Raw genomic sequence first — 25,033 nt, forward strand, 5'->3', positions numbered from 1 at the left:
CTCCACCATGATCACTTCTAATTGTTTTAATTGTTGTTGATTTTTCATTTTCAGTTCTTCTACAAAAAGAAATAAAGATATCTATGGTTTGATCCTTATTTTTCAAAAAGAAAGTCCATGCATATATAGTAAAATCATTAATAATCACTAAGCAATATCTACTACCATTCAAAGAAATGACACTACTACAATCAAACAAGTCCATATGCAGTAAATCTAAAACAGTAGAGGTACTTACAGCGCTTTTACCTTTATGAGTTGCTTTTGTTTGCTTACCCTTTTGACATGCATCACATAGTTTTGTCTTTTGGTACTTGATGCTTGGTAAGCCTCGCACTAATCCTTTGTTGGCCAGCTTTCTAATATTCTTCATGTTCACATGAGCCAACCTCCTATGCCAAAGCCATGATTCTTCTTCTTTTGACATGAAACACTTAGCAGAGGCATTAGTAGCACTTTTAAAAGAAATTTGATAAATATTATCTACTCTTGTGCCTACTAGTACCGTGTCAAGTGTGTCAATGTGTTTGATCAGACATTGACTTGAATGAAACTCAATTGTGTAACTCATATCACACAATTGACTGACACTTAGGAGATTAAAAGTCATCCCCTTGACTAGAAGGGCATTCTTGATTTGGAGGCCTTCGGATATATGAATGTCTCTAACTCCTATAACCTTAAGACTACCATTGTTACCAAATGACATATTACCTCTATTTTTGTTTTGAATGGTAGAAAATAGTGACTTGTCCCCGGTCATGTGCTTGGAGCATCCACTATCAACAAACCAAGTTGATAGACGCTCCCCCTTTACCAATGCCTACAAGACACGAAAGATAGATGTTTTAGGTACCCAAATCTTGGGACCTAATGCATCTACAATGAAAGACTTAGGCACCCATGCCTTTGTTACCTTCTTCCTAGTCTCATGAACCCTAGAAGCATGCGATCTATGAAATTGAGTTCTTGACACTAAAGAAATAAAGCTAGACTCCTTAGGTTGGTATCCTAATCCAGCCTTGTTGTAGACCGCCCTTTGGGCATTTAGAATCATGTCTAGGGTCTTAGAGCTAGTTGAGAATTTTTCAAGCATTTTCTTGAGTTTCTCAACCTCACCCTTCAAGGCCTTGTTCTCATCCTCAAGGACCTCTAGATGTAGGTCATCAACCTCATCTTCCCTAAGGGCCCTCAAGTTTTCTACTTCTTCTTTTAATGATTTATTTTCTGTTTTTGATTTTTTAAACAAGGTAGACAAATGTGTAATAGTCTTATAGCATTTTTCTAAGTGAGAAGAGGTTACCTCTTCATCATCCGAAGATGATGAAGCCGCGGCTGAAGTGCTTGAGTCATCACTCTCGGACTCGGACTCCTCCCTTGCCATGAGTGCCAATTGCCGAGTACTCTTCTCCTTCTTCTCTTCCTCCTCCGATGAGCTTGAGGAAGATTCATCCCAAGTGGCCTTGAGAGCTTTCTTCTTCTTGGCTCTTTCCTCCTTCTTTTTGGCCCGTTCCTCCTTCTTGAGTTTTGGACACTCACTCCGGTAGTGGCCTTTCTTGCTACACTCATAACATGTAACATTAGTCTTATCGATATTTTGATCATTAGGTTTACCTTTTCCTTTGTATCTTCGGCTTCTTCTCATAATTCTCCTCACGAAGTTGGCCATCTCGCTTGATGATGATCCGCCTTCATCATCGGACTCGGAGGAGGATGTAGATGAAGAAATCTCTTTCTCCTTCTTCTTTTCCCTCTTTCTTCTTCCATCCTTGTTCTTTGGTCCTGCAACTAAGGCAATACCTTTCTCTCTTTGACCTTTGTTAGCAAGTTCATGAAGTTCCATTTCACAAAAGAATTCGTCTAATTTAACAATGGAAAGATCCTTGGAAACCTTGTAGGCATCTACCATAGATGACCACAAGGCATTCCTTGGAAAGGCTTTAAGAGCGTACCTTACTAGATCGCGATTCTCCACGCGTTCATCTACGGAATGTAGACCATTGATGATTTCCTTGAACCTCCCATGTAGTTCACTTACCGTTTCATTTTCCTTCATGGTGAGATTTTGTAGTTGATTCAAGAATAGGTCCCTCTTGGCTATCCGAGAATCTCGAGTTCCTTCTTGGAGCTCGATAAGCTTGTTCCATAAATCTTTTGCACTCGAGAATGGACCTACCTTGACGAGTTGGTCCTTGGCAATTCCACATTGTAAGGTGACTACCGCCTTGGCATCGGCTTGCCCTTTACGAGTTTGTTCGGTAGACCACCTTGATGAATCGAGTTCCTTACCTTCTTCGTCCTTCGGTGGTGTGAATCCTTCCTTGACCGAGAACCACATGGAGATATCAGTCTTGAGGTAATACTCCATGCGGCTCTTCCAATACTGGAAATCTGCTCCATCGAAGAAGGGTGGTCTGTTGGTGTTGAATCCTTCCTTCATGGCCATCTTCTTGCTCCTTAGGATGTTAGTCCAGATGAAGAGCACCAGGCTCTGATACCACTTATTGGGATCTTAGATGGCTAGAGGGGGGGGGGGGGTGAATAGCCTCTTAAAAACTTAAACACAAATTTCTACAAAGAAACTTGTTAGCACAACAAAGAGGAAACAAGCACACTAACACACGGATTTACGAGGTTCGGGGATAACTTGCCCCTACTCCTCGGCGTGTCCGTAAGGTGGACGACCCCTGATCTTCGGTAGATCGCACCCCGGATAAATTTCGGCTAAAGATCCTCTTTCTCGGTGGAGTAACCTCTCCACAAAGTCTCAAGAAATATATATGTTAAAGCACAAGACTTACAGAGCTCGGTGGCAAAGAAGAATGAACTAACACTTACAACCACGCGAGGATCAATGGAAACAGAGAACTCACAGATAGCAGTTTCTCACCCGAGAGCTCAAGAACTTAGCACACCTCAACGATCAACAGAACGTTTTGTTTTCTTTTTCCACTTTTTTTTTCTTTCTTGTTGTTCTTTCCTCTCGCTTTTTACTGCTTCTTAAGCCCCTGTTCTCTACTATCACGGATCGTGGTCAAACTGCACAGGATCATCGCTGCAGCCAATCCCTCTTCCTCCTTACCTGGTTCTCTGAACTCACACCAATGAAATCACAGTCTTCACTGGTGTCTTCTGAGCTCGAACCAATCACCAGGAGTCAAGCGGATCGCAACCAGATCGCACCAGTAGCCGTTGATGCTTCAAATGCACCATGCGCCGCGAATCACAGCAGAAAGGCCATTTGTCGTATTTCCTCTTATGGACTTAATTTGAAATTAGGCTTGGAATGATACCTGTGATCCTGCAAACTCAAAAGCTAACAGCACAGAGGGTTATATCACATGAATCAGGCAGATCAAATGTAGTGGAGGAATCGCAGAAACAGCGAACAAATCTGATTGTGTGTGGATCGGTCACCAGACCGATCCATGGACCGATCAGGACATATCCTGATCGGTCCGCAGCTTGTCTGATCGGTCGTGGAGACCGATCAGACTGCAGGTGGATCGGTCTCCACGACCGATCCCCTGCCTTCTTCTCTCCGCAATACCATCTCCTGATCGATCTCCAAGACCGATCAGATTGCACTCAGTGTGCTACTGAGTGTTTCCTGATCGGTCTACAGACCGATCAGATTACACTCAGTGTGCTACTGAGTGTTTCCTGATCGATCTACAGACCGATCAGATTACACTCAGTGTGCTACTGAGTGTTTCCTGATCGGTCACCAGACCGATCCATGGAAACTTAGTTTCACTGGATCGGTCTGCCGACCGATCCACTGTCTTATGTATCACTGGATCGGTCTGCCGACCGATCCAATGTACCATGGAATGTCCACTTAGGTCCCTCTCTGACCTAATCCGGAGAACAAGCTACCGAGCCCTCTCCGACTTCGTCCGGTCCAGAGAATGAGCTACCGAGCCCTCTCTGACCTAGTCCGGAGAACGAGCTACCGAGCCCTCTCCGACTTCGTCAGGTCCAGAGAACGAGCTACCGAGCTCTCTCTGACCTAGTCCGGAGAACGAGCTACCGAGCCCTCTCCGACTTCGTCAGGTCCAGAGAACGAGCTACCGAGCCCTCTCTGACCTAGTCCGGAGAACGAGCTACCGAGCCCTCTCCGACTTCGTCCGGTCCAGAGAACGAGCTACCGAGCCCTCTCAGACCTAGTCCGGAGAACGAGCTACCGAGCCTCTCCGACTTCGCGTGCCAAGTTTCCAACTTGGACTTTTCCCTTCCACTTGATCAACCTTGATCATTAATCAAACCGAGTTTAATTAACATCTGATACAAACTTAAATCCGTGTCAACATCAAAACAATAGCCAGGTCAGACTGTATCAACAGGGATCACATCAAATTCATCGAACTAAAACACAAGAGCTTAGGAATTGTTGCCTTTGGAAACAACAAAAAACTTAAGGTAATTGGAATAGGTAATATTGAATTTGAATCTAATTTCATTATTTATAAAGTATTATTTGTTGAAATTTTAAGTTTAATTTACTTAGCATCCGTCAATTGTGTGATTCTAGTTATAAGGTTAGGTTTCTATCATCTGAATGCTTAATTAAACACACAAACAACCCTAACATAAGGCTAAAAGGATTTAGGCAAAACAATATTTATACAATTAACCTACCTAGCTCCTCACTCAAGTATCGCTTGACACAGAAAGAGAAAATCTGGCTATGGCATAGAAGATTATTCCAAACTCACTTTAGAAACATCACTAAATTAAATGGCCTAGTTCAAGGATTACCAAAATTATCTAACTTAGAATCAATAATTTGTAATATTTGCCAACAAGGAAAATAACTAAGTCAACTCATAAAGCAACTAATTAAGCTCAAATCAATTCAATACTTGAATTATTATACTTAGACTTATTTGACTCACATAGATATAAATCAATAAATTGAAGCTTATACTGTTTAGTAATAATTGATGATTATTTAAAATTTACCTAGGTAAAATTCTTAAGAAATAAAGATGAAATATTTAAAATCTTTAGTAATTTTTTAAACAAATAGAAATAAAAAAAAACTTAAAAACTAAAAGACTTAGGAGTGATAATGGTGGTGAATTTAAAAATCATAGGTTCAATAAATTTTACTTAGAAAATGATTATCACTACGAATTCTCATGTCCTAAAACACCTCAATAAAATAGAATAGTGGAAAGAAAAAATAGAACCCTATAAGAAATCACTAGGACAATGATTAATAAATACCAACTACCTATTGGTGCAATATCCCCTGGGTCAAGGTTGATCAGGTTGACTAGGCTTGAGTTGGCTCAAGCTTGAGTCTTGATATTTGAGTTTCGATGTTTGACAATACATGGAGATTGCATGTATAAGCTAGGCTTGAGGCTTGAGTTCACTCACCAGAAAGTCCTGGTGAGTGAAGTCAGGCAGATGAAAGTCCTAGTGAGTGTGTAACGACCCGGCCCCTCGGCCCCTTGGGCGACCCAACTGGCCCCTTGGCGGTCCTTTGGGCGACCCAACTGGCGGTCCATCTGGCGTCCCCTTATGTCGTCAACCGACGACTCTCGGCCGTACCGTTACTCACTAGGACTTCCCACCCCTGGCCAATGAATTTTTATCTTCCTCAGGATTCGAATTCTAGACCTCCAGGCTAAGTACTAGAGTTTTAAATGATGACATTTATGGTATTTGGTGGTCTCAAAATATTCGGCTATCCCTTCCAAATCTATTAATATCATATCCTAGTTCTCAATTGTTATTGATATGCCAAATAAAATCATATATTTAATCATTTTATTGCTAGAATGGTCCAAAGCTTAGGTTTACAATGGATTTTTTTTAATCATATTTAGGAAGACTCACTTTGGCAAATATTATATGTTATCTTGTCTTTAATTATTTACTTGAGCTCAATTTATATTTACCAGCTTGGATTCAATAGGAATTAGATTGAATTAGACGAAGTCACTTCTAGCACTGCCAATCCTCTACATTACGAGTTAAATACTTTTAACATTTTGGAGCCTAATATGCACCTTGCAAGCAAGAATGAGATACCTATAGTATTCTTAGTCTAAACCTAAGCGATGAGAGTTCATAACCATGGATAGCTCTAAGTTAATTAGTTGAGAGGCAACTTGGTAAGTATGAGACTTTTACCACAATGAGATTTTGATAGATTTAGACGCTATTAATCCTTGGACATAATCTTCTGAATACAGAGTTCTATGATGGACGATCAGAGTACAAGAAAGTGGGACTCTTATTCGATTAGAGTTAGATATGCTTGAATACAGGTAAAGAACTACAGACAAAATTGATCATTCATCATTTAGTTCAGTCGATACTTTTTAGAGCTTGCTCTTCCTCATCTCTGCTCTGAACCACCTGTCTTGGAGATTTAAATTGCACAAACTGGTTGCTGTGAATTGTTAAGAAACATTCATGGAAGATGTGGAATTGTCTGAACTACCAGTCATCCTCAACTAACACCATCTCACATTTCCTATCCAATCCAAAACTGGTTAACTAATCTCTACTAATGCTCTATGCTTTATGAAATAAGGAAGTGGCAGCACAGATTTCATCCAAGGTACACAATATGAACTTTCAGTTTGTCATGATCAAATATACAACTTCTTGTTCTACAAAAAAGAGCTGAGCTGATGATGTTTACAAAGTGCATCTAAGAAAATTCTCGACCAGAGCTGCCTGTGGAAGATGTGGACGGGGTATCCAATTCATTTTCATCATCATCGTCGAGATCATCAAAGCCCCAAAATTCTTCATCCTCTTCTTCTTCTGGCACCTTCCATCTATCTTGTGAAATCTCTCCACCTACCAGCATCTCCAAAACCTGTAAATGTCAACTTGAATTGGCATCAATGCTCATAGATTCAATGAACTGCTCAAATCTTATGAAGAATCAGGAAGACTGTGGAATATGATCTTTAAAAAGACAATGTCCAGATGAAAGCAATGTATCACCAAAAGATCTTGGTGAAGGCGACCTATATATTCTAAATAAAAAACCAAGAAGCATTACCCACTTTAACTTGACAATAATAGGCATAAAAGACAACATGAAGTTCCTGCCATGAAAATCAGCAAATGATAAAACTTTCTCTATGATTAACCCTGTATTTCTTGATGCCTCAAGCTCAAAATACATTTTATCTATCAATCATAGAACTTTTTCTTCAAGTTCTAACCTCAGTCATGGAAGGGCGCAATGTTGCCGTTGCTCTGATACAAAGAGAAGCTGGAAAACAGATTCTTCTGAGCTGTCCTATGTCGTAATTATCCCCTAATCTCGGATCAACTAGCATTTCTATCTTGCCTTCGTTAAGAAAAGGTCTCGCCTGCAAAGATATCACAAAAAGGATGCGAAGAGTGTAAAAAGATTGAATCAACAGAATATTTTCAAAATTAATCAGAACTATATATTTACCCAACTAAGCAAGCTTTTATGAAAGCCGTCCACTGGTTTCCTCCCAGATATGAGCTCTAATAGAAAAACGCCAAATGCAAAGACATCAGTCTTCTCATCGATAATCCCATGCATGAAGTACTCGGGTGCCAAGCACCTGTTGACATCATTATCTCCATTACTTGCTGCTACTTAAGAACATCAATGCCTAATTAAAAATTTCCAAGTAAGATGTTCTAATCCTTCATTAATTTTTACTGATTTGTTGCTCTGTCAATATTTCTGTATATAATTAACTGTTTTCAGTTCTTCCTAATAACTTGAGAGAAAAAGAACATGTACCCAAATGTTCCTTCGATCGGCGTTACGGAGCAATGAGTGCAATCAGATGGCAGCCACTTTGCCAAACCAAAATCTGAAATCTGAGATTGAGCAATGGAGAAGTGTCATTATCAGCCTCCAAATGACTTGCTTCGTATCATGAACTAAGCAGCATAAAGGACGTTCAATTGGCTGATACCTTTGGTTCAAAATTTGCAGTGAGGAGTATATTAGCGGCCTTGATATCTCTGTGGATGATCCTCCTTGGGCATTCTTTGTGCAGGTAATGGAGCCCCCGGGCTGTGCCCAACGCCACGGCGTGCCGCAACTTCCAAGCCATCACCGGCGAACTCTCGTCTGTAGCGCCGGCATGGCAAATAATCATTTTCATGCTCGACAAAAATGATCCTATGTAATACGGGAAGTACGTCGTAGATTTAGCAATTGAAACTCGCCAGACTCACCATGGAGATTGGAAGAGACGGAGCCACGCGACGAGAACTCGAAAACCAAATGGAGGTCCCGGTCGATGCAGCAGCCGAGGAGACCGCAGACGTTGGGGTGGCAGGCGTGGCCGACGGTGCCGAGCTCTGTCAAAAAGTCCTTCTCTCGTTGCTCGTCGGTTGAAGCTCTTCTGAGCCTCTTCACGGCGATCTCCCGTCCGTCCTCCGTCGCTCCCCGGTACACCTCCGCGTGTCCTCCTCTGCCCACCAAATTCTCTGCAAAATTCGCAAGATTAGATTTTGACGAGCAGTTCGCATCTGGAAAGAACTCGGGTAGCATAAAAGAGTAACCTTTACAGAATCCGTCCGTTGCTTTGCAGATTTCTTCGTAGGAGAAGCATCTCCAAGCCGGTTTGAAAGGTGATGGGGGGTCAAGCAGGGTTTCCTTCGGCTCGCCAATCTCGGTGCTTTCTCCTTCATCATTAGCTCTGCTCCTTCTCCCGATGGTTAGAGAGAAGAGGCGCTTGAGGCTTTTGCTGCTTCTACGCGTATCCCTCATTCTTCTCTTCTGCACTGTTTCGAAGTTCAAACAAAATGAGCACAAAATAATGAGCAATAAAGCGTTAAACGGAGAGGAAAAAACAATTAACCATAGTTTTGTCTCAAATTATCTCAAGTGAGAAGTCCACATTTAGCTTACCAAATACCCACTCGAGAAATAATTTTTTTTTCACATATAATAATATATCACATGAATCTCTTGTAGTTAAATTATCGATCTCAATAAAGTACAACGTCTATGCGTTTGACTTTTGCACTTGACAAGTTAACCCATCCACGGAGCTATTCAATTAGGAAACAGAACAATTGGAATAAGTAGCTTGTTGTTTTAGGTGTTTTAGAACACATTTAAATGGAATGAACAAAAATCCAAATAGATGGCTTGAGTTCATCTCGATTACGTGGAAATATGATTTATTAAGAAGCCATTAGATTAAGAGAATTTAAGATCGCCGCGAAGAGGTTGCGTATAGTTGAGATGAGACAGGTAGAACGTCACCATCCTGGAAACGACAGCCCTAGCGATTAAAAATCAATGGAGAAGACAGATTAGCTTTGTCAGCCTTGAACCCGCACTGCAACACTTGTCATGGAATACACTTTTGTTTTTAAAGTAGATGAACCATTGACCTTTGCATTCTAGCGTTCAATTACAAATATATCAGGTTAAAACTGCTGTGCTCGTGATTGATGATTACTTGTCGTCCACCGACTGGAATGGCAGAGTAATTGAATACAATATTATTGTCTCCTAGCCCTTACGAATCATACACAAAACTTCGCAGTAGAAAGATTACAAACATGTATTTCCAATAGAATTTATATTTCAAACGATCCATCTTATTTGAGATCTAACGTGAGAATTAAAATAGAGATGTAAGAAAACAAATACTAAACCAACAGCTGTCGGCTACCATATTCTTGGAATTGCACCCCTGAAAATTGCATTTGGTATAGGAATTAGTCCACAAATAAGGTTCCACGAAATAAGTTAAAGAGGCGAGCTAAGGTAAAGAGTAGCTCTGCAGGACTCTTGAGTCTTGAGTAGAGAGGGAAAAACACACAGAATACTGTGAAACAAAACTAAGCCCGTTTAGTAGCTACTTAGTTTGATAGGTGGTTCTTCCAAATTCCTGAACCATAAACAAATATTCAATGAAGAATCAAAATGACAATTTGCACTTCAAAGAATCAAGCTCCAAGACCGTCGAAAGATTTGTTCAGCAATTCTTAATGCCACAACTTCATACAGAAGCCACTAGGCACCTGTGGGGGTTTCTTACTGCAGCTGATTGTTTCGGAGAAAGTATCAACCAATTGCCCTGCAAGGCTAGCTGGGTCGTCGATCAGAGTATCAACGTAAACAGTGACTATCCTTCTCTCCTGAGGCGTAGCTCGTAAGCTGAACCAAGTAAGAAACTTCACCCTAAAGTTGGTCTCAATGTGGCCTTCACATTCCAGCCACCTGATCACTTTCACACAGTACTCGTAGGATCCTTCTAGTGTTCCATCCTTCGTACATATTTCAACAAATTTTTCCCTACCTCTTTTCTTTGAAGAACTTGCTGGCACTGTCTCCGGAATCGTTGGACCATTCTGGAGTGAAGTATTGCTCGGTTTCAATTTGCTACCTCTCCCAGAAACTTCCTTGCTATTTTCCAGCCGCATGGGAGTAACAGGTAGAGTTTGATCTGGATTCTCAAATGGAACAATAGCCATCACATTTGCATTTGGCACATTAGATATGTTATCTGATTTAGGGAGGTCAGATACCTGGATATTTTCCACTGACATAATGGAGTCCCTATGGGACTCAGTTTGAACTGTTGAGTTCATCTCATCGTCTACAGCAGAATCAGAGTAACCAGGTGTTGCCTCAGCTTCAACACCTTTTGCTCGTCTAACAATGCTGTTGAATTCAGTGTTTTGATTGACTGTATCTGGGTCAACATGGACTGAGAATTTCTCTGAGCCATGCATCTCAGACTTCTCAAAATAGTGAAAACAACTTTCTGGTGACTTGTTGAGGTCAGTAAATGTGGTGCCATTGTTGTGGGATTCATCTCCCTCTGACGGGTTAGATATGCCACTGCTGTTTGTTTTTGGACTTTGACAACCTGATTTCGGCGCATTTATCTCTGGAGTAAAGCCACTGGGATCATCTGTTGAGACGACATCAGTTGTTACTCTGACCTCCCACATGCCCAGCTCACACAGGTTGCTGAAGGCTACTATCTTAAACATGTAGTCTGTACCTGGAGTCAATTCTGTTACTGAAAGACTCTTCACTGGCTCAAGTACAGTCAAGATCGGTTCTTTAGGGTATTGGTTCATCTCAGCTTTCCGGTGCCATAAGTTGCAACCAGCCATCTCTTGGGATAATCTCGAGCTATCTTCAAACTTCAATGTCAAAGTAACTGAAGTTGGGGATGTGACTTCAATCTTGATGAAGCTAGAGGATGCCAAACTTGCTTCTGCAGAGACAACCACAAAGAACTAGATCATTACATTGCTTCACGAACCAAATTGGTATCAAATGTTTAGAAAATTTTAAGGGTAATGAAAGTTCAAAGAGAAACTTACGTTGAACATGGGAATAGTTACGAAAGGCGGAGGAGTGCAAAGAATCTAGTGACTTGATAGCCAAAGTACACATTCTCTGAACTTCAGCACCAACAGAGAGTCTATTGACAATTCCCCGTGCCATGCTATGTAAATCATTAATAGGTCCAACTTCAGCCTCCAGTTTCTTCATTGCTGAATCAACTATCTCATGCAAACTCTGATACTTCTTGGTTGAGCGAAGAATCCTATGAGAGAGAGAAATCCGGTAACACAATACATCCACTCGTCGTGCATCTTTAGCAATCATGAGCTGCTTTTTCCAGCTCCTGAAAAAACAAGACAAGGTTTAAAGATAAACCATGTTTCTACCAACTAAACTTGATTAGCATGTGCTCATCAAAAACCAACATCGTGATGGCAAGTTCAGCCAAAGGATTAATGGAAACAGAGTACTTGTTTCAAAACTCAAATCAAATCAATCATGCTGACTTCATGATTTTGTTCAACTTGTAAATAATTAATCATCTTGAATAATAATGACAAAAGAATCTATTGACTACTAACTTGAAGGGTTTAGATGTCAGTGGACATTAGCAACACTTTAAAGCCCAAAATTACATGAGGGATCCCAATCACAGCAGTTGCAATTTTGAAGTACTTTTCCTCTCCAATCACATAAAATTTCCCTTTTAGACTAACAGACACCCAGCGATACACTTTTTCCAAAAGGTCTCCTCCACATCAAATGCTCATTCTTTATCTCATTGAGGATATCATACACAGTAGCTTCTTGTTGAATAATAGATCTGATACATCTTAAACTCTAACTAGAATTCCATGTGTATACCCATCCTTCTTAACTATTTCGTTGTGATAAACTTACGATCACCTTTCATAAATTTTGCCCATGCAAAAAATTCAACTACATCACAAAAAAAAAAGAATATTTTTATAGTAAAATGAAGTCAGCGGCAGCAAGCACATAAGCTGATATACAGGATTGGATGCAGAGGCAAGGAAGTTGAAAACAGGTGCTTGATCAATGCCAAAAATTTTTTAGAGATATATTCAATCTTTATGTTTACTCTTGTCCCATTCTATCCATGTATCTAGAATAAGGCCTGGTAAAATAGATAATTATATATCAGAACACCAATAATAAGAGTGGCAACTTGAGCTAGGCAAAGAAAAATATGTAGCTAAGCCCAAATGCGTCCAGACAACTTTTAAATTGTTTGGAGAACTGATGTCTCTGTCAGTGTTAACCAATCCGTGAATGAAAGTCTTAACCTCATGATTTCGCTTCTAACATGTCCATTTCACTTTTACAAGTCTAACCCTCAACTGATCTAAGTTTTTTTATTGGGTGTTCCACTAATTTTCCTGTCATTTTGAATTTCTAAACTTGACACTTGACTTATGAACTTGATATAAGGCTCTAAAATTCCCTCAAATATCAATCAACCTAGCTAACAATTCTTGACTTGTTCAATCTTAAGACCTGCGACAAATCAACATAAAATACTACAGTAACACAACAAGAAAACAGACATATAAAAGTAGTCCATATTCAGAATAGTCAACTTCCATCGTTTAAACCATTCAATTCTTCACCAATTCATGAATCCTTTCTTATGATATGTCTTCAAAATTGATGCTTGAAAGGTGTTAAAGATTGAAGAGTAAATGATGTAAGAAAAAGGAAACCGACCTATATCATATGGAGATGCTCAAGACAAATAAAATCATAATGTCAAATATATTGGTTTTATAATCGCAGTCACATAAATGTTGCAACAAACACTAAAATATGTCAAATTATGAATCTACTGTGACGTTAGTTCATATTATGTGGAAGAAATTACCCAAGCAAGTCGTTCACTTTTCCACAATGCGTGCAGTAGTAGCTCCCATCCAAATTTGGGTACTTCTCAGTATTCACAATACCAGCTCTTTCATTCTTCAGCGCACACTCAAGATGGCATGATAGTTGACATGAATTACCTTGAGAAAGAATTTCTGAACTACAGATTAACCAAAGACTAGGGTCCTTATTGTCATCATACTTATGGCAGATACAACAGGAGCAACGCTTACAAAATGCATCCTCAAGATTCATGGTAGCTCTGCATGCTAGATTCTGACAGGATCTTGTGGTAGCGATAGCTTCATTCCCTGCATTTGCAACAACAGGTAGACGCAAAGGGTGATCATTCTTCCTCTGTCTTTTTGGCAGGGGTTGAGGGTTAGGGGGAGCTGGGTCCGTAGTTGACTTGATGGGTTCTCCAGCTTTTTTCTCTGAAACAATTTTAAAAAGGTACTCTATCATCTTCTGTTTTGTTAAGCCCGTGTACTTCCTCTCTTTTCCTATTTCTGCACAAAGTATCTCTAGTAGATCTCTCCTGCTCCAAGTTTGTAGCTTCTCAGGAGCACTGTCTGGCCACTTGGACAATTCATGGACAAGCTCTCTCTTCTCTTCTATACTCAACTTGCGGCATTTAGATGGGTCGAGTACAAATCCTGAAGAGGCAAAAACATGAGCGTACAAGTCATAAATTCTCAAACTAAATTCCGATTTTTCAGCCTCTAGATAAGTATCCATGCTCGGATGAAAACGAACCCGAGCGGGCTACAAGAACTTAGAAACGGTTCATTTGTGTATCTTGAAAAAAGATTTTTTTTTTAATCATGAAGAAAAGGCATCGCTAAATCAACAAGGCAATTTCTGACACTGTCCAAAAACTTGGTTGCAAGACCAACACAGGAGAAAATCAAAGCAAATCTAAAGAAACCCCCAACAATCAATCTTATCTATGCCATATAGGGGGGAAAAAACTTACGAAAACTACGAGAAGATACTCACAGAATCCAAATTAACGAACGCAGCAGCGAAGATTGGAAGACAGATCAAGAAATCCACTACGAAATAAACCCAAGCAATGAGAGGGAACAGGAAAAGGAACCTACCGGAGAAAGGCGGATCCATGGCTTCTAGATCTCAGCTCCTCCTCGTCCTCCCCCTTAGCATGAACCTGTCCCTTTCGCCACTCCTGCGACGAGCATGCCCGCCCCAACCGAAAGCGCGACGAGGGCTACCCCCTTCATCAAAGAAAATATATAAAAAAGGCAAAAGGTATCATCAATCTTCGCACACCGCATCAATTCCTACCCACAAATATTAAAAGAGAAGCAGGTACGATTACCGAGTAAGGAATACACGCCTTGCAGACTCAACCGTCGTCTGGCGACTGGCGTCTCTGCTCCTCTCGCCTCCAAGCTCCACAATCTTTACGTCGCCACGAAAGCGAGGCGCGAGAGGAGCCGCCAACCGGATGGGCGCGCGCTGCGAGCGCTATGGCATTAACTCGAGGGCAGGTGCAGTCCCAATGGCCAATTAAATTGGCTAGAACGAGTCGCAGGCATAGGTAATGCCAAGGGAGGGCGAGGATCGGGTCAGAGCAGGACAAAAGAGCAAGGAACAACTTGAGGTGTAAATGAATAAAGTTATTTTAAATTTGATTCGATAAAATTTTATTTGAATTTATTTAATAAACATGAATATATTCATTAAATAAAATTTGAACTCAACTCAATTATAAAATAAATTAAATTTAAATATTTAAAAGTCTGACTCGACTCGACTCGATTCAATTACACCTGTACTCTGCCCTCGCAATTCTTTCCATTCGATGTGACCTGAGTTTTTCTACGTCAGATTAGCATGAGAAAAGAAAAATAAAACAAAAACAAAAGAAACAACAATCAAAAGCAAAGGAAAGTGAAAGAGAGGAAGAGGAAGAAAGTGGAAGATGGATGAGTCTCACTGTTTTAAAGATACGGCGGTCGCGCATTGTGTGCCTCGCTCAGGATCTTAATTCGATCTGTATCTCATCCTTCCCCAGCCACTTCTTCACAAAATCTCACGCAAGATCTCGTCGCATCCAGTAACATTCCATGCAGTACATCGCATCGCATTGCATGATAAAATAACACATCATTAAAGGCTGCATCTCTCTCTACGTACGCTCGCCACGCGCGTAATCTAAGGAATGCGAGATGCCAGAAATAGAAAGAAAATCTAATATCAGCGTAAAGGAACCTTTTGCATTATTTTATTTTCCCACTGAATTCTCAATATTCCAACAAAAATACTGCGCTAGGCACTTTCACTAAAACGGTCCGACGGCTCGATGAGTCGCACCCTGACCCTGCCTTTCACGATATATAGATTTCGTGAGAGACCATATATAGATTTCTTTTCTCACGTCAAGCAAAAATAAATAGTAACATAATTATTACTTGTTTTTTTTTCTTTTGTTTTGGTGCTCGATCGGGTTTTATTAGACCGAGAAAAGTCAAGAACGTGACTCATCTTTTTGGATCTGAGTTGAGAGGATAAGATTCTCGTATGCCTGTAGAAAAATAGAAACAAAAGGGTGACAGACTGACAGCTATATATACCGGTGCAGCATTATTGTTCCTCCTTTTATTATATCCATTTATTGATTAATTAATTTTAAACTTATCTCTAAATCTTATGAATTATACGCATGCAATAAACCAATCAAATCTAGAGCCTCGCGTTCAATTGTTGCTGTGTTTTATTGGTGGGCGGAACCATATTTATTGTTTAGAACTATTTTTTTTTTTAAAAAAAAAAGGGAAAAAAGTCGTATAGAAAAGTGACATGAGAGAAACTTTAAGAAGGGGCCGGCATCTGAATTGGCGTCAAACTGAATCATTCATTTGTTTTAAGAAAGTTTGGTGGGACTTTGAATTAGTGTTGTTATATGGTTTTGACCAAGACCTACTTTGAATTAGTGCTTGTGCACCCACATACAACAAAGGCTATTCGTTTCTTCTCCCAATAATTAGTTAGTTTTGTGTTGTTACCATCATTACCCGATTAATTATTTTACCAAAAAAACATGCTAATTGTCGTTTGTCCAATGCTAATTGAATTGTATTTGAGATTTTTTACTAATATATAAAGATTGAATAAGGTATTCACATCAATTTCTCTATCAATATCTCTAAAATTTAAGATAAATCATCAACTTTATTAAATTTAGAAAATCTCTTTTCAATACACACCAGCTACTCTATAATTTACCATATCTTTATTTATTTATTATTATTTCTTTCTCCTCTATACTTTTTTATTATTCATTTAATGTTTAGGGTAGCGTTTTCATTCCCTAAATTTAGAGAGTTACTCTTTATAGAATCTAAATTTAGGGAACGAGTAGGATATCTAATACAAAGGATTTTTTTTAGATAAAATGTAAAATTTAAGATAAAATGTATATTTAAAGTATCTGATGTGAATGCTCTTAGTCGTTAAAATAGGATTACAATTTGGAGAAGTCATATTATATATTATTTTTTTTTCGAGTAGGCTTTGTGATTTCATCATTATCGATTTAAATATAAAATTTAATTGCTCTTTTTTTTAAAATATTATATTAATGTTATTGCTCAGTTTTTTGATCCGGCGCTTATGACAGGCCCAGCCCAGCCCAATTAGAGCCGGTTACATAGTGGGCTGGTACCGTATGGACTCCAAGCCTGCCTTCCTTGACCGCACATCACCACACGGAGAGTCCGAGACTTCGAAGCTCGGCCTTTCGCCGCCGCCTTTTCTGCCTCTCCGCAACCCCTGGCGGTGCATTCCATCCAGACGCCATTCTAATGGATGCCGTTAGGATTGTAGCGACGAAGAATCTGTTTCGAATTGGGCGGAGGAGCTGGGCCTCTGGGGGGAAGGAATTATGGGATCGCAGTCTATCGGAATTGTTGTTTGCTCTTCCTTTGTTACGCTCTGCATCTTCCACGCTCCCAAAGGTTTGGCGTTTCTATTATATTGTGTTATCTTGATGTCAATTTGTGGTATCTACGACTAGGAAAACGTCAGGTAGCAGTGCTGGTGAGTTGTGTTTACATATTTTTACTCACTGATTTACCGTGTCGGGATTGTTGTCTAATTACAGTAGCCAATAAGGTGATATGGAGTGGGAGTTTGAGAATTGAACTGCAGTTACAAATGCCAACAAGATGATATGGATGACCAATTGGTGGCACGAGAGTATGCTAGTTATGTTGAATATGGATCTAGATGGATTTTCAAATAGTAGAAAAATTGTCTTTGGTATTTAGCCTTGGGGATAGTTTGGTTTTGGGTATGTGGACTGAAGATGCTTATTTGCATAGAAAATTATGAAGTTATAAACTGAATTATAAATTGGTCGACAAAATCCTATGTGATGCAGACAGAAATTCATCAGGAAAGTAAGGTCCTCTCTTTTTCAATGAGTTTGGGAATTCTCTGCTAAATGGTACCGCAAGCCTGATGGAGTCAAAATAGGGACAAGGTGTTAAAAACACTTGTGGAGGCATAGTGACTAGCCATAACAAACTTCTATGCAGTACATCCACAAGATTGGTTCACATGTTCTTCGTTATAATTTTCAAGTGTTTATATTGTGAAAATAAAAAAATATTTCTGAGCTCGTAATGATAACAATAGCCGAACTGTGTACACTTAGAAGATACCTGATTTATTCAAATTTCTTGATAAAGTGACTAATTGAGGAATTGCCCTATATATTTGAGATGCTATGATTAGTAGTCAAGATTTTTTGTAGTGTTTGAAACTTCAAGTAGATTGTTTCAAGTAGTAAATCAGCTTCGCAGTTGGAATATGGTGAAATATGTTTAGATTTTAGAATTTGGTAGAAGAATTAATTGAACATTTTGTTGGGAATAAACCCGTTACAATCTTTTTGTGATCGTCTCAGAAGCTCTGTTTCACGCTTCTGAGTCCATACCAAATGCACAAGTACTTACAATCAAGAAGGTTTGAGCAGATAATCTCAAACTGTCGACTCTATTGAGTCGATCCAAGCGCCAAGTAGGTGAGTCGCGGACACCGTGAGTTGTCGAGCAGCGCCCAGTTGCTACCGAGAGTTGTTGACAGGATGTCAGGAGCTGCAACACGAACTCAAAGTGGATGCCGAGTCCAGCAGAGCGCTGTCTCCTTAAAACAGATTCGGCCCCTCCACGGTACTCAGAGGATTAGGTGGACGTCTGTCTCCTAGGATAAAACGGCAGGATCACGAACACAACCGAGCACTGGTTGTCGTGACGATCTGAACTAGATCCGAAAACTATCACGATTTCGGTTGAGCAAAAGAAATGCCCAACAAAAAGGAAGGAAACATACGGATTCAAAGAGGAAGGAAAGAGCACATGTACACAAAGCTTAGTTTTCCACACGAAACTCACTGAAGCTGTGTTATTCTTCATTTCTGTGCTCAAGGTCTTATATAGACCTTATGCAAGCTTGGCTTGCAAGCACAGCAAGCCACGTTGTGACTTGCATGCTTGCCAGCAAGCCACAACGTGGCTTGCTGTTGGCTGCAAGTTGCCAGCAAGGCCACAACGTGGCTTGCTGGTGGCTGCAAGCAAGCCACGTTGTGGCTTGCATGCAAGTCACTTGGCTTGCAAGCTTGCTTGTCATGTGGCCTTGCTTGTCATGTGGCACAAGTAAGCGTGCCACGTGGTGTGTAAGTAAGCTGGCGACCTTTCTTATCTTGTATGTTGGTCAACAAGTTGTCTGACTGATGTAACAAACAATGGAGTTCACAAAAATACCCCTCGGGTTGATGTCATCCGGGCCCTGGATTTCCAACCCCCTTTGTTCCGAATCAGTCGGAAAGCCTTGCTTTCAATCATTGTGGGACTACAACCCACACGTCGCGTTTTCATTCAATTTTTTCCAACACATTTCAAATTAAAGAAAGTGTAAACTTTGTGCACTTAAAAGGAGGAGACATCAAAGATTATTCATATTTGTCATAGATTTGCTCTTCTATATCCGGCCACATGTATGTTTACGGGCTTTTCTCACTTTAGGATTTTAATCATGTATTTAGAATTAGTTGCCTTGTTTTAAGGAGAAAAGGCGAGATACAGGAGGAAATTAATTCCAGGACCTCATGCAACAGTCAACACCATCGAGGGCCTTACTAATCGAGTTAACAACCATCTTCAAATTAATTATCTAGAAATGGAAAAATAAATAAATTTGAGCAGTAATGCTTATGTTTGATGAAGAGAATTTCATTTATTAAAGTATTTATGGTCTTTTAAAAGTTTTTTTGCTAAAAAAGTTTGCAGGAGTGAGATGTTGCTTATTAAGTTATCTTTTTTGAAGTTGCTAAAAATAATGCTTAACATATCTTTCTTAACAAAGAAATGTCACATCCTCGACACCCAGATATTTCAACAATCGGGACCTACATAAATTTAATCCAGACCACTTGTGCTTGCTTGCATATTTATTACAAGTAATAAAAAACAATTATGATGTAGTTTGTGTTATATGACATGTTATCTCTGCCTCTAGATTATACATTTTACCGTGCAATGAGAAATTATTTTTAAATCTGGATTATGAGTGGTATATGCCTTGATCTCAGAAAAGAAATTTGCCAAAATTTTTTCATTTTGTTCCTATGGTTTTCACTAAGTCTAATATTTAACAAACTTTCTTCTCTGTCATGGCTCTTTTCTGATCAGAACCAGAAGACAAGATATTAACAATGCTACTATCAATCATGATTAGTAAATTATCTGTTCTTCTAGAGCTAGAATCAACAGAGTTACTTGACTTTTCACTCTTAAACATGTTTTAGTAGTACTAAAACTGTAATTACAACTTTCTTCATTCTCCTTTTAATTTTTATCAAGATTCTATTTAGGGAACTGTTCACTGAAGAGCTCTGCCATTCTTGTTGTCATTTGACATATCTGTTTCCACTGTTGACACACCGATCTTTGTTGTTTTTTGTCGTACTTGCTGATGGTGCTGGATTCTTGATAGTGAGTGCATTTTATGGGCAACAAATTTACCCATAGGATTGTCTGGTTCCTACCTGTGCATTTCTAGCTTCTTCCCCCAACAGGACTGCTAGTGCTAGGTGAGCACTTCCTTTCTTTCAGAGCAATACTACTCTCTTCTCAATGTGTATTGGCAGATTGGACAAGAGAGTTGGCACGAAGATGATGGGAAGCATATGTGCACATGAGATTAGTTGTCACTATGATGGGTGACCTATCTTGTCTTTTGTTCTTCTCTTGTCTTGGGGTTAGTGATCTGATCCTTTTAGTTTTTTAATTAATGCCAAATGGCACTTGGTTCCATTTACAAAACTATATATCTGCTTCTGCCTATATTTTGCTGGGGGAATTCCTAGCATCATTACAGCTGACTAATACCACAGGGCTCTAGATATATGATTCCTTTTGTAAAACATTGCTACTGAACGAGATTATATGGTGATTAGCATCAAATATCAACTCTTTACCTTCTTAATTTGCAAATTGTTTAGTTTAAGAATCTAGAAGAATACTTTGTACCATTACTCGCAATTAATCTCATGTATTAGTGTCATCAATCAAATTCTGGACAAATTGCTTGGACCTGCCAAAGTTAACCCATTTCAAGTAGGTGTCATCCAATAATTCAATGTGGTCTCAGGATTACTATGATGGATGTAGGTTTTCGTCTAAATTAAACATATTCGACGCATGCATCCTGAATTTTCTTGAGCAATTTACATATTTGTTTATTTATAATTGTATTGAGTGTTGCGGACGGTTAGTCTTTGTACATATCAAATGAAACACTATTCACTCCGTAGAGGTGGTCCTTTTACCAGGCGTAGAGTGCGTACCTACACATTTGGAAGCTAGTTGATTTGGGCAGGTGGTCTTTGGCTGTATGCAACAGTGAAGGATTATAGGACGGAGAAGAATCACATATCACATTATGAATCCTCAAGAGGAAAGAATATATGCCTTCGATCTCAGAAACTATGGACCCACATGTGAGTTGTTCTAGCCCTTCAGCCTCGTTGTAGTTTACTGCCTTCAGCTCACAGACCTTTTCAATCTTGCTCAGTAGATTCGATTCTTTTTTATAAAGTAAGATTACAATATAAGCTTGGAGTACGTGCATGCTGCGAAAAAGTGCAACGTAAGCTAGAAGCAGACAGAGTAGGTTTGTTTAATGCATCCTATGAACCATTTGGAATATAATAAACTCGTTGTGAGAAAATGAATTCATGATTGAGTGGATTGGAAGAGTATATAATTATATTAAAAAGATTAGGGAATAGGAGTAGTGTCAATCATCAAGATGGCCTAGGCCATAGCATCTATACTTTTTAAATCTTGCTTCTCAAAGCTCCACGGACATCAGGAAATGTGTCGGGGAGATCAAATATTTATCCTTGTTCAAGTTCTTGAAGGTTTTCATGGGTAATTATTTTTTTTCATGTTCCTTGACAAAACCCACAGCAACTGGAGTTTATTACTTGAGATTCCATGCCTCTGCGCCATTATTAAGGTGGGAGACAGGAAGTATGTGTTCCTTGTGAACAGAGGCTTACTTGCCTTGTTTGCTTACACTTGCATTGGTCTGTTATGCATGGGGACGTGATGAGCAGATGGGGGGTCAGAGAGGCCCTGCAGCCGGTAATGGTATCTTGCTGCTCTTCGGAGTAGAAGCTGGCATTGGATGAAGTGAGAGAAAGACGAGTATATGAGATGGATCATGATATCAGACTGTGATTGATTTGAAAGGCTATACTCCACACTTCTAACAGCTAAGATATAGTTTTTTGAGAATGAATATTGAAACTTGAGTTCAATATTTCTCGTGACACCTACGAGCGATTGCCGTATCTTGCTTGGAAAATTGGATAATATAAGAAAACTCGAACTTGAGAAACAAATAAACCAGCATAGCAAAACAAAAACCTGGAACTTTGGCTGAACATTTATGTCTGAATCTCTGCAGGATGATGTTTCTGATAAGAACAATGATCCTTCAGAAGATTTGGAACATATAAATATTTATGGTTTCGTGATCTTGGAGCTTCTATGCTAGCCAACAGCGGACACTCACTGCCTTCTCTGTAAGCTTATATTCCCTGCTCCTGTAGTCTATAATTTTCATTCTGGCCTTTTTCTCTGCAATAACACATGCATACATCCCTGTCAAGTTATACATTCAACTATTTCATACGAAAGAGCGGTCATTTATTGGCCTGATCATTACTTCCTATGTGCAGGTGTGGCCTACTAAATCTCATCCAACCCCTCCACTGTCTTTTTCCCAGATCATTTATGTCCATGAGACCTTTGAGAACAACAAGAAGGTGAAGCCCTATATAAATCCCTCTCAGGTCACATTCGATCAAGTTAACTCAGTCCATCTTCATCTCTCTCGCTCTCCCTTTGCTTGCTTGCAAAGGCCTACTGTTTCGGCTCCTTTTATGCAGTCTGAAACAAAGTTGGAAATCATAAGCCAAATTCAGTAACGATGAATTAGATATCTTTCTTCAAGAACAGTCTATCTTCGATCCACCCTCCCTATTATAAACCAGAATTCGCGACTCCCTTTTAAAGAGGGAAAACAGTTAACAGTTTTTTTTTTCCTAGGGAAACAGGGGAGGGGAGGGGAGGGGAGGCCAATATGGAGTTCTGGACTTCTCTGGCTTCTCTCATGGGAGTTTTTGCCTTCTTCCAGAGCATCCTACACGCCGTGTTTCCGCTGGAGCTGCGCTTCGCAGCGGTAAAGATCTTCCACCGCGTGTTCTGCTGTTTTTCCACGTACTGCTACTTCGACATCACCGAGATGGACGGCGTGAACACCAACGAGCTCTACCACGCCGTGCAGCTCTACCTCAGCCGGTCCGCCTCCATTGCCGCCTCCCGGCTCAGCCTCTCCCGCGGCCTCAACTCTTCTGCCTTCACCTTCGGGCTCACCAACAACGACCGGCTCGTGGACACCTTCCGAGGCGCCATCGCCACATGGGAGCACGCCGTCACACAGCGCCAGTCGCAGTCCTTCTCCTGGCGACCGCTACCGGAGGAGAAACGTAGCTTCACGCTTCGGATCAAGAAGAAGGACAAGGCCATTATCCTTCCGGCCTACCTCGACCACATCATGGAGACGGCCAACGAGCTCCGCCGCCGGAACCAGGATCGGCTACTGTACACCAATTCGCGCGGCGGGTCAATGGAGTCCCGCGGCTTCCCGTGGGAATCTGTACCCTTCAAGCACCCCAGCACATTCGAAACCCTCGCCATGGACCCCTCCCGGAAGGAGCTCATCATGGCCGACCTCACGGATTTCGCGGAAGGGAAGACCTTCTATGAGAAGAGAGGCCGCGCGTGGAAGCGTGGCTACTTACTCTACGGCCCGCCGGGCACTGGAAAGTCGAGCATGATCGCCGCCATGGCAAATTACCTCGGCTACGACATCTACGATCTCGAGCTCACCGAGGTTCACACCAACTCCGAGCTCCGAAAACTCCTGATGAAAACCACCTCCAAATCGATCATCGTCATTGAAGACATTGACTGCTCTCTCAACCTCACGAACCGGATTTCAAAGAAGGCATCTCCTTCTGCGGATGCCTCGTCGGACCTGAGGCCGGTGGGCGGATCAGAGGATGGCGGCGCCGGCGCCAAGACGATAACTTTGTCGGGGCTGCTGAATTTTACCGACGGGCTCTGGTCCTGCTGCGGCAGCGAGCGTATATTTGTGTTCACCACCAACCACATCGAGAAGCTCGACCCGGCGCTGGTGCGGTCGGGGAGGATGGACATGCACATTCACATGAGCCATTGCTCGTTTCCGGCATTGAAGATCCTCATGACGAACTACTTGGGCTTCGACGACAGAGAGTTCGATGACAAGACGGAGACCAGTGACTTAATGAGAGAATTGGCAGATGTGATCGACGACGCCGAGATGACTCCGGCCGATGTTAGCGAGGTCTTGATCAAGAACCGACGGAGGGAGAAGGAAGCGGCGGCAGGGGAGCTGCTCGACGTTCTGAAGGAACGGGTGGAGAAGAGGAAGAAAAAAAAGCCGACCGGCGAGGAAATGGAGGAAGAAGAGCAGGAAAAGAGGGCGTTGGAGAGCACCTCGAGTGAGAGTGATCAGATGATGGATAGCTGCGATGGGAAAGAAGATAAGGGGGAGGGGGAGCAGGTTTAGTTCGCCGTCGATGTCTTCCGTTGTCGTGCTTATCGAATGCTGCTGCTATTAGTCCTTAATCTCTCGTTGATTAAATTAAACGCAGCAATCTTTTGTTTTTAATGAGCATTTCAGAGTCTATTAGAGAATATGATGTCCTAAATCTGGTCGTTTCAGCTCTTTCTTGCTCTGGACAGAGAAATAGCCTGCCTGGTGTGTTTTTTTTTTATACCTTTCGATAGTAACACAGACTGTGCCAGGCTCAATCTGACATGAAAATTTGGATTTCAGAACTTTTCTTTTATAAAATTGGATTGGATCGAATTTCTCTTAAATTTCATCCGCACTCAGATAAAGAAAAACAGATCATCGAATTTCTGCAAGATTCAATCCTAGTTCAGTTCTCAACACAACTTTCAAGTCTGGCCTGTGAATGAATTCATTCAACTAAAAATTTACATTTCATATAAATTTATTGAAAATTCTATAGTTTCATATATAAATCGAACTCCACTACCGTTTAAAAAAATATATATATCGAACTGCTAACATCGAGTCTGAGACTATTGATTCAATTCTCATCAACTATCAAGATAAATTAAAAAATTATTTACGATGAACAGTCTAAAAATCCAGTTGAGTTCAAGTTTAAGGAATGAGTTCAAGTCTAAA

At 40.5% G+C, this 25,033-nt stretch overlaps 3 protein-coding genes across 7 annotated transcripts; 1 reads left to right on the forward strand and 2 right to left on the reverse strand.

Annotated features, from left to right (window-relative positions):
• Nucleotides 1-6,569: 6,569 nt before the first annotated feature.
• LOC122026164 (probable receptor-like serine/threonine-protein kinase At5g57670) lies at nucleotides 6,570-8,847 on the reverse strand. The gene is made up of 8 exons (XM_042584807.1): nucleotides 8,832-8,847; nucleotides 8,533-8,754; nucleotides 8,203-8,457; nucleotides 7,938-8,095; nucleotides 7,760-7,839; nucleotides 7,439-7,574; nucleotides 7,200-7,349; nucleotides 6,570-6,844 (listed from the first exon to the last, which is right to left on the reverse strand). The coding sequence occupies exons 2-8, from the start codon at nucleotides 8,738-8,740 to the stop codon at nucleotides 6,674-6,676; spliced, it is 1,158 nt and encodes a 385-aa protein (XP_042440741.1). The 5' UTR covers nucleotides 8,741-8,754; nucleotides 8,832-8,847; the 3' UTR covers nucleotides 6,570-6,673.
• A 900-nt stretch (nucleotides 8,848-9,747) lies between these two features.
• LOC122026392 (protein VERNALIZATION INSENSITIVE 3-like) lies at nucleotides 9,748-14,703 on the reverse strand. The gene is made up of 5 exons (XM_042585103.1): nucleotides 14,511-14,703; nucleotides 14,275-14,406; nucleotides 13,173-13,827; nucleotides 11,326-11,633; nucleotides 9,748-11,216 (listed from the first exon to the last, which is right to left on the reverse strand). The coding sequence occupies exons 2-5, from the start codon at nucleotides 14,291-14,293 to the stop codon at nucleotides 9,973-9,975; spliced, it is 2,226 nt and encodes a 741-aa protein (XP_042441037.1). The 5' UTR covers nucleotides 14,294-14,406; nucleotides 14,511-14,703; the 3' UTR covers nucleotides 9,748-9,972.
• A 2,191-nt stretch (nucleotides 14,704-16,894) lies between these two features.
• LOC122027181 (AAA-ATPase At5g57480-like) lies at nucleotides 16,895-24,484 on the forward strand. 5 transcript variants are annotated; one of them, XM_042586084.1, is made up of 6 exons: nucleotides 16,895-20,288; nucleotides 20,346-20,455; nucleotides 21,030-21,197; nucleotides 22,172-22,289; nucleotides 22,446-22,532; nucleotides 22,816-24,484. In XM_042586084.1, the coding sequence occupies exons 4-6, from the start codon at nucleotides 22,255-22,257 to the stop codon at nucleotides 24,380-24,382; spliced, it is 1,689 nt and encodes a 562-aa protein (XP_042442018.1). In that variant the 5' UTR covers nucleotides 16,895-20,288; nucleotides 20,346-20,455; nucleotides 21,030-21,197; nucleotides 22,172-22,254; the 3' UTR covers nucleotides 24,383-24,484. The 5 variants fall into 5 exon arrangements, with proteins under 5 accessions (XP_042442018.1, XP_042442017.1, XP_042442021.1 ...); XM_042586083.1 differs by having other exon boundaries at nucleotides 16,895-17,151; nucleotides 20,192-20,455; XM_042586087.1 differs by having other exon boundaries at nucleotides 16,895-17,151; nucleotides 20,192-20,288; nucleotides 22,446-24,484.
• The last annotated feature ends 549 nt before the right edge of the window (nucleotides 24,485-25,033 follow it).

Source organism: Zingiber officinale, chromosome 10A (genome assembly GCF_018446385.1).
Source record: "Zingiber officinale cultivar Zhangliang chromosome 10A, Zo_v1.1, whole genome shotgun sequence".
Classification (NCBI taxonomy): Eukaryota; Viridiplantae; Streptophyta; class Magnoliopsida; order Zingiberales; family Zingiberaceae; genus Zingiber; species Zingiber officinale.

What these genes read in the sequence shown, in the direction of transcription:
- LOC122026392 (XM_042585103.1), bottom strand. An exon ending in AAAGTGAACGACTTGCTTGG is followed by an intron (nt 11,634 to 13,172) that starts GTAATTTCTTCC and finishes TTGTTTTTTCAG; the next exon opens with GAGCTGGAAAAAGCAGCTCA. An exon ending in TAACTATTCCCATGTTCAAC is followed by an intron (nt 11,217 to 11,325) that starts GTAAGTTTCTCT and finishes TTGTCTCTGCAG; the next exon opens with AAGCAAGTTTGGCATCCTCT.
- LOC122027181 (XM_042586086.1), top strand. Translation starts at nt 22,255, where the DNA reads ATGCTAGCCAACAGCGGACACTCACTGCCTTCTCT. An exon ending in GGACACTCACTGCCTTCTCT is followed by an intron (nt 22,290 to 22,445) that starts GTAAGCTTATAT and finishes TCCTATGTGCAG; the next exon opens with GTGTGGCCTACTAAATCTCA. An exon ending in CCTTTGAGAACAACAAGAAG is followed by an intron (nt 22,533 to 22,815) that starts GTGAAGCCCTAT and finishes TTTTTTTCCTAG; the next exon opens with GGAAACAGGGGAGGGGAGGG.
- LOC122026164 (XM_042584807.1), bottom strand. Translation starts at nt 8,740, where the DNA reads ATGAGGGATACGCGTAGAAGCAGCAAAAGCCTCAAGCGCCTCTTCTCT. An exon ending in AACGGACGGATTCTGTAAAG is followed by an intron (nt 8,458 to 8,532) that starts GTTACTCTTTTA and finishes CGAATTTTGCAG; the next exon opens with AGAATTTGGTGGGCAGAGGA. An exon ending in CGTCTCTTCCAATCTCCATG is followed by an intron (nt 8,096 to 8,202) that starts GTGAGTCTGGCG and finishes CCGGCGCTACAG; the next exon opens with ACGAGAGTTCGCCGGTGATG.